Below are 19051 nucleotides of genomic sequence, written 5' to 3' on the forward strand. Positions count from 1 at the left end.
GTCCTGTACATCTAGATCTTGGAGAAGGATAGCTCATTGGTTTGAGCATTGGTCTGCTAAACACAGGGTTATGAGCTCAGCCCTTAAGGGGGCCACTTAGGGATCTGAGGCAAAAATCAGTACTTGGTCCTGCTAATGAAGGCAGGGGGCTGGACTCAATGACCTTTCAAGGTCCCTTCCAGCTCTATGAGATAAATAAAATATATGGAGATATATATATAACTTAGTATGAAATAGATTTTGCTTAAACACAAAAGAGACAGCTTTTCAAAGGTATTTAGGCACCTAAAGATGCAGATAGACACTCAGTGGGATTTTCAAAAATGCCTAAACAGGGTAGGATCTTCATCCCCATTGATTTGAAAATTGCACAAAGTGTCTACTAGAATCTTTATATACCTATAAAAATCTGGCGCATAGCTTTTGAATTCAAATTCCACTAGTTCTGTAGAAAATCAGTTTGCATAGTGGTCTGAAATGTAAACCATGATTTAGACAACATTGGTGTTTTTCTAATTTATGCCACATGAGATAGACTGAATAAGATGATATGTCTTTTCTATCTCTTACTTCTATAATTCACTTATATGAGACAAAGACATACTTGTTTTAGAGTAAAAAAAAAGTTCAGTTGTTGTATTGATATGACTCAAGTGAGACAACAGAAAGCAAAAAAAAACACACAGAAAAAAATGCACTTGTTTTAAACATCTGTTTATTCAAAAGCAAAGTGTAAAAAGTGTTCGAAAAACTTAACACACTCATGAATATATGATGAAATATTTCTTTCCCCTGTCAATTATATATGAACAATATTTTGACCCAAATGATATATTCCCAAAAATTAGTGTTTATACTCCCCAGATACTCTATTTCTTCAGTAGTGTTGTGCAGTGTGTGATGACCCTTGGCAATACAGCAAGATCACAATCATGTAATATAGTAGCCACCTATTACCACTAGTAACCTGAGGAAAACAACTGCTTCTGCTCACTTTAACTGGATGAGCTAACTCACATGACACATGATGATGGCAGGCAACTGAGAAAGTAAATGCATATCTCTTGCAGTCTAGTCCTGTAAATCTTACTCATGTGAGTAATCCTTTGATCTTTTCAGCTGAGTACATGTTACTCATGTCAGGAATATTTAAAATATTGTGCCCTTGATTCTTCAGGGCCAGACTATCCATTCATTTACCCTGTGTCACTATGCTGATTTCAGTGGAGTTACTCCAGACTAAAGTCACTTCAGCTTGACACTAATGTAAATGAGAGCAGAATCTGACCCAGTACAATTAAATTATTTGCCAAATATTGTATTGTAGATAATCTCACTGTATAAAAACCCATTTACTGCAAGAATATCGTCTTTGTGAAACATCTAAAACCACCATTTGAAACCTAATAAGTACAAATAACAACATTAGTTAATCACATACTTCATCAACTAATCTGCCATACTAAAATACTAATCTGACATTGCAAAATGTTATTATTAAATGTAGAAATCTGTGAGGTATGTGGCATTAAGTATTAAATACCAAGATCACACTTACATAATTTATTCCCTTGATTGCTACTCTTTACTATTTTTCCTCAAATCAATACATTAATATAATAATAAATTATGATTGTCACATTTTATAGTTAATTGTGTATTTGCTTTCATGATCTATTAAGCATCAAGCTTTTAATTGTTTTGGGAGTACCAAATGAGTCTATGAATCTTCACAACATTTGTAGTTAGATTTCTATTATCATTAGAAACAACTTCATTGTTTATCAACCTAAAGGAATTCAACATAGTTGATATTAAAATATTTAGTGTACAACAAGCCAGATATTCAAACAACAATATGCAAGAATGTATTTGACAACATTACTTAATATTCTCATATTCAATCAGACAACTTCATTTTTGATAAAGGAACGCTATCCCAGGGGAATTTAGGAACAATATCAGAAATCTTTTGCACCTATCTGATTAGATGCAACTCAGCAAACAAAACTGTGCAAAATGTTCCAAAAGAGCAGAGTATAACCAGTCTTTTCACATTGCTCTCTTGAACATGTTGGGATACATTACTACTGACATATTGACCTGCAACAGCATATTCTGGTGTATGATCTACAGGGTAAAGAGTCATATGCATTTGTGTGTGCATGTGTGTCTAACATGCCAACAATCAGCCTAGTAATATCAGCAAAAGTACTCATTTGGTTGCCCCTCTGTCTTTGGTATTGCTTCTGAGTCCACACTAGATCGTGCAGACAGCAGCCTGTTAGACTCATCTGGGGTGTGTCTAGTCAAGTATTCTCCTTCCACTCCTTTAGTTTTGGCCCCTGGAGACAGACTTTCAAATGTGACATAGGACTCTTGAACTTCCTTGGGTTTCCTCACTAAGCATTTTTTGCAGCGCCTTTTCAATGCCCCACAGCAGACCACTAGGGTCAGAGGCACAGCAATGACACAGGCTACACTGATCACCACCACATTAATGAGTTTTTGGGTTCCACCAGCACTGGCAACTTCATCTGTGGAAAATATGATGCATTGCTCCTTCCTGGGGATCAGCCCTTTCACACAGACACACACTATGTATTTGGTCTTTGGCATCAGCCCATCAATGGTGATCTTAGTCTTACCTGGCTCCACACTGATTCTGCGCATTTCCCTTTCTCCAAAAATGGCATAGAGGACACTGAATATGGTTGTGTTCTTTGCCTGAGGAGCTTTCCAGGCCAATGAGACACTTTGATCTGTGTCTCCTATCACTCTGACAGACCTCACTATACGTTCTGGCTCCTGTTGACCAGGGGGTAGACTTAACAGAAGATTTCTTGGATTGCTATTCTGCTCCTTAACCATATTCTGTGCCTCATTCTGGAACCCTAGATTCTCTTCTGTGTTAACACGGACTGGTCTGGCACCTAATGTAGGTGAAGTTGAGGTTGTGATAACATACCTAGCCACCAGCTTATCATTGTAAGCAGCTGCTTCCATCCCGCTCACCTTCCCATTCCATACTCCTTTAGAGTTAGCATTAGGGTCATCAGTGTCTTCAGAATCAGTGATGATGAGGGATATGAAAGCCTCTGTAGCTCCCAGGAAGTTCTTTGCTTTACAAATGTACTCTCCAGAGTCCAGATAGGAGACTACAGGCAAGCCTAGAACAGACCAGCTCATTCCATCACTAGAAATTTCTTGGTGCACTGAAAAAAACCCAAACAAACACGGATATTATGTAAAATATTAAGAAGATGGATTCAGAAAAATTACTATTATACATAGCAGAATGATCATTTTGTTAACCAAAATATAAAATCAAAATAAACCTCATGAAAGGATATTGGCTGTTAGATTACCGTCAAGATCACTGTAGTTGATCTAGTTCATCCATACACCCTCTTCCTAAAACTATGATGAATTTTTTTCAGGGCAAAGCCAGAACTGGAAAACAAGCTAGGAAAGATTTCCCCATCTTTAAAAAAATTTTGTATATAAAACACTGCAAGCATGTGAATGAATGAGAGTGAAGAAAGTTGTGTTTGCAAGAGTCGATATACTTTTCTATTTATGATTCACATGAAAGAAAATCACTGCTCAAGAGGAGACTGTCTTTCAAGGTCCTCAGATGGTAGCTCCTAGAATGAATAAACAAGAGACAAATGGATGGGAAATAATATGCTGTTTGCTGTAGAATTAAAGTGAATATTTATACCCTGTTACATACTGAGCATCTTACAAAAATACAGTCATGTCAAGACCCAGCCTTTTGGAGAAGGAATCTTGCTAATAAAAATTGAATCAAACCAACTAAACAAAAAGTTGAAGGCTTCTCCACCTTGCGGGATAAGTATTCACTTGAGCGGCGAGGTTCAGCAGAAAACAATTTCCAGTCTTCCTCTGACCATTCTAAAATACTCTTACAGCTAGAATGAGAGCAGTTTTTCCTTTCATTCTTTCAGAAAAGTTAATATTTCAAGCTGTCATATTATAGTGTTCATGAGGTTCTCCATCACTGAGAGGTACTGTATTTTTTCAGACAACTCTTCACTGAAAGGTGGTAACACCATTTTAATGTGGCACAAAATATATCAATCTTGACTGCAGCTAGAGTAAACTTAACATACGCTTTCTAGAATGCATTCTTTATTTTGCAGGGAGGGATTTTTTGTTTGTTTTTAATGTAGGAGGCATGTTTTCAGCGTGATATGTAGGCATTATCATTGGTAGCAGCTGCACCACATCATGCACAACAGAGTAATGGCTCGTGAAGATCACAAAAAAGGGACTTCTATTACAAGTCATTCTATAGCTGTGAAAAAAATTATATCCATTCCCTGTCTCTGTGGCACTGAAGAATCTCATAATACTTGAAGGACACACAACACAAACCTATTAATTTTGTATAGATCTTATAAAAAAATTATTTAATAGGCTGGTCCAGTAAGCTAATACCATTCAGGGGATCACAGTTAGCTTTCTGAACTTGCACCCTTAGGGAGAAATCCTGGCCCCAATGACATGAATAACAAAACCTCCTATGACTTGAATGGGTCTAGAAATTCACCCTTCATTTCCACGTTCTGGAAGACCTGTGCCCACCCACATGCCAAGGGAATATCTCTTGTTGTTCTCTTTAGAGACTAACTCTGCATTCAGATGGTATCACATGCAGCCTTTCTTGTGAAAGGAAAGATCACCATGAAAGGGGGCATTTAAAGGGAGCAATGACTATCCTGAAGAATCCCCACTTTAAGTGGGAAAAGCATTCAAAGTAGAGCAGGTCTGAATTTTTCCACTGGAAAATGCCAGTTCATCCAAAGTGAAATGTTTGCAGAAATAATGTTGATTTCAACGCAACTGTATTTTGCGTTGGAGAGGAGATGAGGAGAGGCAAGAGAAGAATTTTGACCTTTTTTAAATCAAAAAATCAATTTTCCATTTTGAAAGGACTTTTTTTCAATTGTTTTTCAATATTATCTCTTTTTTTTAATAAAAGTCAAAATCAGAATGAAACATCTCAACCAACTCAAAATAAATTTTGGGGAGAGGGGGTTGTTTTGCAGGAAATATTGAAATGTGATCATTTCTGTCCATTTTGAAATGGAAAAAAGACAAAATTGAAGATTTCTCTGAGAAATGAAAAATTTTGTTCCCACCGAACTCCAATTGAAAGTCATTTTAATTTTGAGGGTGAGACTTAATGAGACACTATATTACATGCTTTACAGTCTTGCTTATTGCATATGCTTTCAATAAGCTTTAGGGGTTTAGTGACTTTTTTCCTCGCAATATTTGTTTCATTATCTTACCAGGGCTTTTATTATTCCTCCAGTCTTCCTGTCACCTGCAAATTTGATCTTGGTTGATTAACATCAAAGAAACATCTGAAAGAGCTTTATTAATTGTTTTGATAGCAGTTCAACATTGCAGACATTCAAAAGCACATAATGGAACCTCAGCCAGCCCACAACTAGTTTTTTAGGAAGACTGTTTAATATGTAATTAAAACTAATTTTACACTGCCTCTTATTTTAGTTTCACTCTTGTGATGCAAATAGGTGTGCAGACCACCTAAAAGTACTTTGCAGAGAACAGCTTGAGATACACTATTGCAGTACATTTGTTGTGGAACAAAGAAAACATAACATACTTGATATGATAGTTTATTATATCAACATTAATATATTCACATTGAAGTATGGGTTAGTTGTATGAGCTTCAGGAAAAAAAACCCCATAAATACTGTAGAAAGATCCAACATTAACATTCACCTCTTACTAACTTCCTGAGGGATAGCTCAGTGGTTAGCACATTGGCCCACTAAAAACAGGGTTATGAATTCAGTTCTTGAGGGGGCCATTTAGGGATTGGGGCAAAAAAAATAGTTGGGGATTGGCCCTGCTTTGAGCAGGGGGTTGGACTAGATGACCTTCTGAGGTCCCTAATATTCTATTTTCTTATTCAGCGTGAGGCATATACTTCTATTTATTTGGAAGAGCTGAAGCTAATATTTGCTTCGGGGTGTGCAGAAAACACAAGCGTACTTTCCAATCACACAGTGTGAAACAAAGAGCCAGAACTCACCTGTGCCATTTAGCTGATTACCATCAGCCCGTCTCCAGCTGAGTTCAGGAATAGGTACCCCAGTAGTACCACACCGCAGTAACACAGTGCTACCCAGTATGGTCTTCACTTTGGCTACAGAGGTATGTACAACAGGGCTTTGACATTTTCTTAGTTCAACTTGACTGAAGAAGACTCCAGCAAGACTCCGTGGGGTAAAGCATTTCAGTCTTGGCTCTATAAATGCTATGTTAGGAGACTGGAAGTTTAGGAAATGGACCATTTCATACAAACTGCAGTCACACACCCAAGGATTGTCCTGCAAACCTGTCAAAAGAAATCATGATAATCAACATTTCCATTGCTATTTTTCACTTTATATTCATTAACGAACAAGTGGTGAATGGTTTATAGTCTGTTTCCAACTAGGGGCATTTGTGGCCCTGCATATGGAATATAGCCTTGGAGTCCAGAAACCTGGGTCTTAATTCTCACTGTATGGCTTGGACCACTCTGAGCCTTACTTACCCCATTGGTAACATGGCGCTAACACAGATTTATAAACTGTTTTGGCATCTGTGGATGAAAAAGTACTATGGCAGTGCAAAGTATGATTATTCATACAATCAAAACAGATTGTTAGGAGGAGAAAACAGCCTTTCGTTAGTTAACATCGCAGTCAGCTTCTATATCTTTGGCTTGAAAAAAAGAATTGTCCTGCTATTTTTGAGTTGCTGTTTTGAAATTTTGATTTTTGTCTAAAGTTTATTTGTCTCCCTCTAGCTCAAAACTGGCTATTTGGGTACTACACCTTTAAATTTTCCACATAGTTATATTTCTTTGGAAACTTGTACACCAGCTATATTTGAAGAAAACAGTTGACATGAAATCAAGCAGTTATTAGCAGTTTTGTTTTAAATAGTTTGGGAGAGAGGCCTTCCTCATTAATGTCAAATGATGTAAATAAGAAATTTTTGCTGTCACTTCAGTGGGAGCAGGAGCAAATACTAGGTAAAATGCATGAGCACTTTCCCATCCACTGGCTGGTTGTAGCGTACAAAGAACAGATGGCTCCTTTTAAAATTCAGAGAATCTTTCCTTAAGATAAATTAGTAGAGGCCTCTGTTTTTAGATTTGTAGGACAAAGGTTCTAGTGCAGGTGTTTGTGGTTTGCTATAGAAAGGTAACAACCATTCAATATTGAATGCAACCAGAGTCCCATTGTATGATTGATTATAACCCCTTTTATATCTCAAAAAGAAAGAAAGACCTTCATGCTTTCACATTTTTCATATTATCAATCTCACAGGCAAATCACACATTTCCTGAACATTTTGATTCAATTAAGTAAGATTAAATACCTTTAATTTTATTCCTTTTCCAGTTTCACAAGATATCTAATTTTGATTAATTTCCCTCTGTCTGTCACATTATAACAAAAACTGTGAAACATGGGTGGATTTAAACAATATCCGTTAGAAAAAAAATTAAATATCAAAATCACAATAAAAACAATGCATATCTATGAATCAGAGTTAAAGTTGTTGTATTGTGGTACATTATGTATTTCTTTACCCTTGAAAAGAGTGATTTGTTTGTTTAAGATGTAAGTAATATAAGGTCTCATGTCCTTAACTGTTCGTTTCTTTGCTTTTAAACTCTTGGGCTAGGCAAAAGAAGTGATAGATATATACATTCTTGTTACTTACTTACTTTAACTGGTTTTAAAATAAAGTTATTGGGGTTTTTTTGCTTTGGAATTAAACATACTTTATTACTCAAAAAATAATAATGTTAGAAAAATAATGACTTTGAGATCTTTAAGGGTTCAATTCAAGAATGCATTCCTAATTCGAGAAAGTACGTAAGCATATACTTAACTTTAAAGTTGATGGGACTTAAACACATGTCTAAAGACAAGGACATGCTGAAGTGCTATCTTGAATTAGAATCGACTTAAGCAGGAGTTTAAATACTTTTGTGAATCAGAGACTAAAGTTGAATACCTAAAGTAAAGACCTACATGATGGGGTGCAGTGCAGGTGCTACACTGGATTTTGACATAGCTGACCATGGGAGGATCACTGCAGATTAGGCATACCCTCAGGCAACCTCCTCTCTTCTGCCGACAGTTCAACAAGCTGTCATGGAAGGATGGACATAACGTTCTACTAGCACACCTTTGACGTGCAGATGATTCTATACCTGCAGTGGTGCTATGGCCTTGCCTACAGTGACATATTTCATGGCATTTCCAAGCATTGTACTGGTGGAAACAGTTTAGGCAGGGCACAAGTGTTCTTACCCTGATCTGATCTAACACTACTCAGAGCAGGTCTACATGATGCAATAATCAACATAGTTTTACACTGTTTACACTAACACTTCCAGCATTTATGTCACTTAAGCAATGGCACTGCTGGTAGCACATCCCTGAGATTCTAATTTAGACACAAAGTTGCAGAAATACCAAGGCTTCCAGTGAATAAAAGGTCTGTGAATGCTACACAGTTAGTATAAATGCAGTTCAGATCACAAGCAACTGACATCTCACAGACATTATTAAAAAATATTCTGCTGAAGAAGAAATGCTGCCTGTCTCATTCCATGCTATCAGTGTTGGGAAGGTGTTTGAAAAGTGGTGTGCCTTAGCGACGGGACATTTTTTACAAATTTTAAACTAAATACATTAAAACTCAGGGAATGGAGGCTGGATAGGAGCAAGGTTGGGGAAATATATAAAAAAAGAGTCCATAAACATTGTCACATTTCTAAACAGCTTTATATTGGCTGCACCCAAACCCCTTGTGAGTTTGCTGTCTGCAAATGTTCTAGCAAGTTAATTTACAGTCAAGAATGTTTAGAAACCTAGCAAAAGTAAGACAATACTACAAAAGTTATCTGGAATAGTCACAGAAGTTAACTTCGTTTTCTGATTCTCAGTCCCTTCCTGAAATCAAACTCTTGATGTATGATCATTCTATTTGTCCTCACTGGACACCTTCACTTTTCTCCTCTGATTAACATATCCATATCTGAGAGATATACAAATGTCTTATCTAAACTACAGTGAATCCAGTTGTTAGATCAGCTCTGCTACTGTTTTTCTGAACAACGTGCGCACAGATATTTTTCTGTGAGTTGTGCTAACCAAACCGTACTGTATAGACCCCATGGGCAGGTTGCAGTATAGTTTTAAATATGGTGATAGCTTGATTCTTTAAAAGGCTTTTCTCATGTTCTTGCAGCTCAGCCCTTGGCTATGGACCACAGATGCCTCCTATGTCTGCATGTACTCCTTGGTTCCTATAACATACAAGGAGACTATCTATTTATCTACTCAGTAAAAAGGACTAATGAAAAAAATGATCTGAAACCCATGTTCAGTGTGCACTGAAGGGCAAAAAAAGCAAGCAAAATGCCAGAATGCAAAAAGAATTGGATGAAGATACTATAATGCTACTAAGAAAATAAATAGTAGGCCATCATCCAGAATGCTATGTTCAATTCGGCCAGGCCTGTCTGGAAAAAAATAGTAGAAATGTAGGGAGTACCAATATTGGCAACAAAATAATTAGACAAGAAAAAACATCCATATGAAGAGACTAGAGATTGAAAAGATTGGGACCTTTGACAGATGTATATAAAATAATGGTGGTACAGAGCAGTGGTTTTCAACCATTTTGGACCACAACTCAAACAATGGCAAAAGCACAACCCAAACAATGGCATAAGAATTGTCCCACAATCCACCATGCCCTACAATCCTGTGGAATTTAGACCCTGGATTGATTTTGTGGCCATTTTGTGGATTACAGATCATGTGAGAGAGGGGGCAGCTGTTGCTGCTAAAATGAGGGAAGACTGAATGGGAGGGAGGATTGTTGCTAGAGAGGTTTGGTGGTTGGTGGATGAGTAGCCTTGGTACAGTTGCAGTGGGAATGAGGGACTTTTTCTTCCTTTCTCTTTCCCCATATGCACACAACACTCATCTCTGAGAGGTGAAAAGCATTACTCCAAGGGGCTGTGAAACTGGCTATACAGCCTACAGAGAGACAGTTTCTCCAGCCACAGCGCCAGGCCCTGTGTGGGCTAACAGGCAAAAGGGGCCTGAACAGAGATTAGGATTAGGATTAGGTCTTTCCTTGAAGTCAATAGGAGTAAGGATAGTGTTGGAATTACACCCAGAATTGACCCTGATGGTTCAGAGATGGCTAGATGAGCATTTTTATAAGACTATTACTCCACCCTTCCCATCTCCTTAGTATTGTAATACCTGCAATAGACCAGCTATGACCAGGAACACCTCATTTGCTCATGGGCCTTCCTAGTTCTTGCCTTTTTTACAACCCAAAAGGAATAACTTCCACTGACAATCTTTCTCTGGGAGTGAAAATAAGACATGACCATAAAATACACACTTTTTTCTCTTCTAAACTCACAGTTCAACCATTTGTTTGATCTTATGGCAATATTTTCCTTTTTCAGTTCAGGACACAAAGCCTCATGTGAGTTTAGTTCAGTAGATACTATGACAATGTTTTTGCAGTAAAAGTACAAACAAATTAACAATGGGAAACACTAATTTAAGCTCAAATAACCAATTCTACTGTATTTCTATTTTTCAAACAAAGATATTTGGGCTTTGGCGTAGTTGTCCAGACCTCATCTCTTTCTCACACACACACACAATCTCCCCTCTTAAGCTCCACACTACTAATAGCTTCACTATTGCCCATCTCCCAGCCCTTCCTGTCTCCCCTGCAGCTTTTTTCTGGAAGGTGATCCAGATTCTTAGCTTCACATTTAATGAATCTATGTATCTGTGTGACACATGAGCCAATGCAGCAATTGATGATCAACCACACTCACAAACTACTCCTCAAGCCCCTACTCTATTTTTGATGCCTCATCCAAGCACTTCTTATATAAAAGAACATCACAAAGCTGACAATGAAAGACATGAATATCCAGAAAGCACTAAGCCTTTTCTAAAAACATTTTTATTATAACATCCTAAAACCAAAGGCTTTGAAGAGAATTCAGAATGATGTGCTTCATGGAATTAAAGGGAATGACTGAATCCTTGCTATTCATAGATTTTTGCGCTTTCAGTGAGAAAGCCATGGCCAGGAAGGAAACTTAGGTCTAGCTGTGCATCTCAATCCCTGGACTAAAATCCATGGACTTCACACACTATAATCACTGCTGTATGTGCACAGAGGGGAAATCTGGAGTGGGATTTAACGGTCAGTGAGTTGGTCTATACATTATAGTATGACTCTACCCCATTATCTCCATATATATTTCTCTGGACAGATTTCTTAAGATCCTACCACAAGAAAACTACACAGATGATTGTGCAAATTTCCACAAAAAGAGATCTATGCAATATATTGTTATAGCCAACATTCCATAACGTGAAAGGGACCATGCAATAGCAAACATGTATTTTGTTTTGTTAAGAATTTATTTAGCACTTTGCAAAATGCACCAAGACACCATTTATTTTTACTAGCTAACCAAACATTAACAAAAGGTACTAAAAACTGGCCAGCCCACAGCTTGATTCTTTCTTCTAAAAATGTGTGGGTTTCTTTTAAGAGTGACCTTAGTGTTAGAAAAACAAGCTCCACATTTATCCACAGAAGAAGATTAGCAGCATTGTAAGCTTCTTCACACTGTGGGGACCATCGCTGGGAATAAGAGTAACTCATGCCCTCTCCAATGAGGTTGTCAGCAAGAGTGTGAATTGATGTCAAATATTATGGTTAAGTATGCAATATGGACATAAAGGGTCACATTCTCAGGTGTAAGATGAAGTCAATGTCACTCCATCAGTTCATACTAATTGAGGATATGGCCCATAACCACTTGGAACTGCCTGGAGACCACCACTTTAGTTCATGTAGCCTATCAAACAACCAGCAGATGACAACAACCTTGAGCCACCCTGAGATGGATTTGAATAAATGATCTAGAGATAAAACACTTGTAGCCAAGCCAAACTTCTCAGTATGCTCGTTGCAGAATTTCATTCTGGGCTACTGCACTGGAGGTAGCTTACAAGACAATCATCTGTAACTCGATTTTCTAATGCAAAGCCACCTCCATCAAAAATATGTCATTCTAGAATTCATGGCTGTTCAGATAGTGTATGAACTGTAGCTGTCCTCACTTTCAACAGGGAATCTATTAGCCTGCAGGGGGACTCTAGGAACAACAATATATTTTTATTAAAAACACACTTTCTTCCTAGAGTGAATGAGCAATATTAAGGTACTGCTCTTGTATGTTGCATGTTTGATATTCATCTCAAGTGCATTCTAATTTGCCCTATTTTTTTTAACTCTCTTACCTAAGATGATCTTGGAATTGTCATTGGGGAAGTAAGGAACTGCCTGGAGGTTAGCCCAGGTTGAAATAAGCTCTTGAGGAAGAGTCATCAATTTATTGCTAGATAGATCCACGTAGGTGATGTTCTTGATGTAACGAGCAGCTTCTGCTGGTACTGAAGTGAGTTCATTATTGCGTAAATCCAGCAGCCGTAGCTGGGGCAAGTCTGCAAGAACTTCCCATGGAAATAAGATTAAGTCATTCCCGTCCAGTCTCAATTCCTGTAACCGGCGGAGACCCCTAAAGGTAATCACACTGACACTAGCCAAAGAATTGTAGGGCATCCAGAGGTATTCCAGGTTACGGAGAGAATGGAAAGCTTCTCCTGGTACTCTCCTGATGGCCGTCTTTTCTATTCGAAGTTTAGATGTATCACCTGGTATGTTCACAGGGGTGAGTGTCATTTCTGGGTCATTGCACAGCACAGTTCTGATTGGAAAAAACAAATATTAAATAACATTTCTATAGTTTGAAATTTTTTTACTTTATTCTAATCTCTGATTTGTACATGCTTTTCTCTTTTTCAGTCCCTTTGTTTTCTTTTCAACCATTCTATACATATACGACTCAGCTATGTAAAAAAATCAAAGCAATTTAGATACATAGGATCAAATTCAATCTTTTTGTAAATGAATTAAGTGAGTTGCACTTATTTATGTTAGGAATGAATCTGGCTCATGAAACCTTTCTTCTTTTTATTTTTAATTGACTTTCTGAAAATTTTGACCATAACATTCCTGCACTAGAGAGTATGTCAGTATATGTTAAAACACAGTTTACCAGTTTACCAGCCAGAAGATATTTAGCTAAAGAGCCAAATATTAAACAAGCCTCTCTGAGGTAGGGGTCAGTGGTGTTGTGATAATTGATCCTACAAATTTACCCTAATTGTGAGCTCAGCTGTGAAAAGTGAGTGAAAGTTCATAAAGTGCAACAATTATCTACGACAATCAATGTTGATGGGAAAAGGTGCAAAAAAGAAGCAAAAAGACTGAATTAGTCCAAATAAGGCGGCTTATTGATATAATTCAAGGACTGTGTTAAGATCATACTTGATAAACAAGAAAAGTATAGAACTGGAAATCTATGAACCGAAACTGGTGTGTTGGAAATTAGGTCTAACTGGTTGACAAAATAAAGAGAGGATGGATTATTCCACCCATTGCCTTTTTTTGGGCCCTTCTAAAAGAGACTTTGAGGCAGAAAAGGGGAAACTTTTTTACCACCACCATGGTTGCAGTGGAAGGATTGTTATCATGACACATGATCTTGATACTCCAGTGGGGACACTTGGGCATTATTGCTGCACCAGCAAAGACCCCACTCTGGTACATGTGAGATCTTGCTCTGTTTCCCCTACCCTCATGTCCTCCTTTCTGTCCCTCATGCATCTTCCTCCCATTCTCTCTCTGTCTCTCAGTTTTTCACTTGACTCTGAAACCAACTGTACTGAACAGCACCAGTCCAGCAAGATGAGATGGCCTATCCAGCTCTGCTCAGCCTGAGAAGGACCAGTGAAGGAGGAGGACCTGACCAGACCAACCAGATGATATTCCTGACAGAAGAAGTGAGCTGGTATCCAGAGCAATAGCTGTCATGGCTAATCTGTCCAACCAAAGCATCCATCTATGACTGACCAGCTGCCCAGTATCCTGAGAATATCAACAAAAGCAATATTTCCCATATCTTTACTATTCTATCTTCCGCGGGGGGAGGTCTCCCCAGGCAGGGTTAGCTGCCGTGGTGGGGTGGGGAGGCGGGGGAAGTCTTCCCAGGCGGGGTTAGCTGCCATGGGGGGACAGGGAGAGTCTCCCAGGGCGGGGTTAGTTGCCATGGGGGGACGTGGGGGAGAGGGGTTAGCGCAGTTGCTGTCTACGGTGGGGGAGTATCTGCTGCGGGGGGGACTCCCGGGTGGGGGGGGAGTTAGCTGCCGTGGGGGGCGGGCGGGGTTAGCTGGGTGAAGGGTGCAAGTTGGAAGTTTCGCCTAGGGCACAAAACTTCCTTGCACCGGCCCTGCAGACATCTTAGAAACTACAATACAAAATGCACATCAGTTCACCTGACAACAAGGGGAAGCGGGGAAAGGCAAATTCTTAGCATGAAATAAAGTTTAATTTATAAAAATTAAGCATGTTGTACTTCATATGCTAGAAAAGGTACTATGAGGGAAACGTAATATGATAATCTAAGGACCATCTCCTAATAACTGTGGCTGGTTAATAAATGGAATATTATAAAACCAGATCATTTTTAGCTGAAAGTGACTACTACTCTACTATAGGTGCAAATAAATAACATAGCTAAACTGCTCTTGCTAAATGAGGCTTCCTAGAGTTAAATGTTTTCAAGCTTCTAGATAAAATTGTTCATTCATGGCAGGTATACAATATAGTTACTTTCACTTAGTACTCCTACAATGGCATTAAATCTGTGATGGAAGATGCAAACACAACCCCAGGAGGTTGAGGAAAGAAATGCTTCACCTGACTCTCAAGCAACAGGGTGCAGTCAAGACTCAGACCAAAACTGATAGGCTCTGGAAGAAGCCCTTAACTGAGGGCCAGGGGTTTGGGGAAACACTAAGAACAAAAAGAAGAAAATAAGGAGACAGAAAATTCTTCTCAGTAATGCATTTCTTTTCTGTGAATGGCACAGAGGTTCAATAATATGAGAAGCTATTACAGTGTAGCAATGTGCACTTATGCTATGGATGATATTTCCAGATGATACTATTGAGCACTGAACTGTTTTTCTAAGGGATAAACCCCTTCTACTACTGGGAAATCTGCTGTTTTTTCACTGAATCATAATATAGAGAAAATGACAACAATTATTCACCTTGGGGAACGGTAGACACCACACTTTTTAACAATCACTGGAAGGTAATTCCACTATGGCTTCTTTGGGATAGCACTGATTATTTTTTGTTGCGTTCCTTGTCAATAACTACAGGCAATTTCTGTTACCACTGTACTTCTCACATAGAAAGCTACTGGTGGTACTTCTATCACACCTGGACAGTCTTGAGGAAAATTTTACCGACATTCAAAATCTAGGTGGCAGTTTTTAATTTCTCTTCGTTGAATTTCTCCATTAGAACCCTGTCTAGAAGAAATATGTATTCCAAAGAAAAAGGGATTGCTTTCTCTCCCTCCTTCTCTTTTTGTATTGTGAATATATCGTATAAAAGCTTGTCCTGCGTCCCATTAAGTCAAATCATTGCTTAATTACTACATTTAAAAAAGAAAGCATCCTCTACTAACATCTTAATTGTATTTCATTTAAAAAATAAAGAACTGGTCTTTGTTGAGATTTTGTGGAACTGAAATAAATCAGTCTCAGATTTTACATTTAATGTATGGAATCTGCCTTTGAGTTTTCTTCTGGTTTGGAGATTGTTTCCTTGTAAAAGAAATCCTCCGATTAAAGGATTTGTAAGTAAATGGAATAGAGGGCAGTACCCTGTGCATTTTTTAAAACACTGTACTAAGCAACCTGATTAACTCTCTGAAAGGAGAACAAGGTTAGCTAGAATTTAAAGACATCTTCTGCACATACAAAGTCCAGTATTTTCCATTTTATTCATCTTTCACCATTATACTGATGTTAATTATATTGCTTCTACCCTAGTAGAGAAGATCACCAAATGCTTTCTCTGAAATCAGATTATAGTGTGCTCAGAAGCTAATCCTTCTGCACATAAAGCTGTCGTACAAAGTGATTGGGGAAAATAACACACAAACAAATAGCCATGACACAAGCCATGGGTTTTTTTTTCCAGACATCCTTACAAAGGTGAACACAAAAACTTCCAGATGAAAAACAAAGAGAACAAACATACCTTGCTTTTGTTCCTTCATTGATACTATAGAAGGTGCAGCTACATTGGGAAGGGCAAATGCAGTGAGCTGAAGGCAGTCCTCCAAAAACTAAGCAGCAGACCAAGCCCACCGTGATCCACATTGTTACCTGCACATGAGGATGACTTTCAGATACTAGACAAAGTGAAGATTTTTGTCTATTGTTTTGTCCAGAGACTGGTCACATCTTGTTAACTTTCTTTCCATTTCATTCGCACAGTGATCTTCCAGCCCTCACTGAATCCATCAGATAAAAAAGGATAGGCAGGGGATTAAGGATGGGGACTGGAGTTATTTTCATGTAGGTGCTTATTGCTTCCGGGACTCACACAGACAAAGCATTTCTTCTCTCAGCGAGCAGCACCAATCTTGGATTCCAATAGAAAACCAGTGATTGTTGCGTGGAACAACATAGTCTTTCTGTGATTCTAACAATGACAACATAAATATTACTTTAATAGATGTTGCCAGTAACTTACTTTCCTGTAGTGATTTCTTGAATATTCAAAAATGGTTCATAGTAGTGCAGGAATCTGAGCCACTGAGAATATACAAAAATATGGAAAACTGTTTTATTGATTTGTCTTTTCCTTAAAAAAAAAAAAAAAAGACCAACAGTTTAATGATTGATTAATTTTGCCAGTATGACCAATGTTATAAAACTAAGAATGATACAGTAGCTAGAACTTTAATAAAATATTAAATATATACATTTTCCAGGTGTTTGTCCTAGTGCTAACACATTCCTTAAAGACTAACCATCCCAAGACTGCTTACTGTGCTTAAGAGCCTTTGATGAGGGACCTTGCCAAATGTTTACTGAAAGTCAAAGTAGACGTTATCAACAGGATCACCCTTTCCCACATGTTTCTTGACACTCTCAAAGAATTCTAATACATTGGTGAGGCACGATTTTCCTTTACAAAAGCCATGTTGACTCTTCCCCATCATGTTCATTGATGTGCCTGATAATTCTGTTCTTTACTATAGTTTCAACCAATTTGCCTGGTACTGAAGTTAGGCTTACCTGACAAAAGTCAGATGAAAGTCTTCGCATCCTGCAATATAAATGTAATAGAGCTGATTCTGAGCTGAATTACACTGATATAAATTAGGAATAATTCCAGAAAAATCTTGGCCCCCACGAAACTAATAAGAGCTTTGCACTGACTTCAGTGGAGCCAGGATTTCACGCAATGGTGTTACTGTTGTGAAAACTGGTGTAAATGAGATTAGGATTCTTTATTTTGTGGCACACTGCTCAGTGTTCCTGGATTCAGCAAAAAGGCTTCTACTGCTCCTACAGGACCATTTCTTTTCTTTTTACCACTAGTCTATTTCCTGTCACTTTCCACCTTCTCTACTGAGCGCTAAGATCAGAAAAGAAAAGAAAAACCTCAGGAATGAGATTTCCTTTGGTCTTGTTCACTGGCCCTTAGATCAGAAAGCATGGCCATTATAGTTCCTCCTTTCAGTGCTTTCTTAGTGAGGAGTAGCCTTGGCTCTGCCTAGTTGCTATCCAGTTGCTCCTGGGGCAAGCATCTGGGCCTAGCCCCTTGTGCTCCCCTGAGTGCCAGAGGTGAAACTGAAGTTCCATCCCTTACACATCTTTGCAAAGAAGCAGTGACTCCTTACATCCACTTATGCCTCTGTGTAACCAAGTAAGGGCTAGGCACATTCTAACTTTAAGTAGATCATGAATATTTTTTAAAAAAACATTGACTTGCAGGGTTTCTACCTGATTATGCCATGAAGGAAGGATTTGTCCTGAAGACCTTCTAGGAATGTTTTCCCCCAAAACTCAGATATCTTCCAGATCTTCTTGGATGTTGAGAGATTGAGAAAAGTGAGTGCCATTCATTCAGAGGTGGTCAAGGCTTTCCCTGACCCTCAGATCTGCTCAGCTCCTACAGAAGCACTGCTTCCCCACCAGCCGCTGCCATCAAACCCTCTCATCTGAGGTGGGGAATTATCTATGTGGTGAGGGAACCCATATAATTTGATGCACATGGTGTCTGCAGAATTTATTCCAGCAACCCATGCAGGGTTGAAGTGGAGGATAATGCTTCAAAGAAGGACCATCCCCTCAGACCCACACTTGCCAGTAGTCTTCACCGACAACCCTCCCTCTTATGGATAAATTGCTTCTGTGTCTCCCTTCAGATACATAATCAGTTCAGCACTTCATTAAAAACTTCTGAATTTATTGCAGGAAAAACTGACACATTACTGAATGTTAATGGATAAATTACAGTAAGAGAAGTGGACATTATTTCTAACAGAGAACCTTTACTAATGCGTTTACTATAGAATATTTTTACCATTGTGATACAGCATGGCCAGAGGGCAGCATAAGAGTGTTAGCAGGGGGCCTTATTCCCTGCCAAGGGAGGAAGGTTTGCTTTAGATTAACTAGAACAGCTGTGGCCAATTAGAGCACTTGACTCCAATTAGAGCACCTGACTTCAGTTAGAGCACCTGACTCCAATTAGAGCATCTGACTTCACTTAGAGCACCTGACTCCAGTTAGAGCACCTGACTCCCTGCTTCAGTCAGACAGGGGTGGTAGTTGAAGGAGAAAGGTTGGATTGGAGCAGAGTGCAGATTGCAGAAGAGAAGAGTTTGTCCAGAGAGAAATAGAAGGTTTGGAGGAGTGCTGCGGTGGATTGGGAAGCCCACAGAAACCCTAGGTAAGGGGCACCAGGCTTGTATAGAAGAGA

At 38.6% G+C, this 19051-nt stretch overlaps 1 protein-coding gene across 1 annotated transcript; it reads right to left on the minus strand.

Annotated features, from left to right (window-relative positions):
- Nucleotides 1–2202: 2202 nt before the first annotated feature.
- Nucleotides 2203–16434, minus strand: LRIT1 (leucine rich repeat, Ig-like and transmembrane domains 1). The gene is made up of 4 exons (XM_032804858.1): nt 16313–16434; nt 12434–12900; nt 6097–6402; nt 2203–3215 (listed from the first exon to the last, which is right to left on the minus strand). Exons 1-4 carry the CDS (start codon nt 16432–16434, stop codon nt 2203–2205), a joined length of 1908 nt encoding a protein of 635 aa, XP_032660749.1.
- Nucleotides 16435–19051: the final 2617 nt, after the last annotated feature.

Source organism: Chelonoidis abingdonii, chromosome 15 (assembly GCF_003597395.2).
Source record: "Chelonoidis abingdonii isolate Lonesome George chromosome 15, CheloAbing_2.0, whole genome shotgun sequence".
In the NCBI taxonomy this organism is placed as follows: Eukaryota; Metazoa; Chordata; order Testudines; family Testudinidae; genus Chelonoidis; species Chelonoidis abingdonii.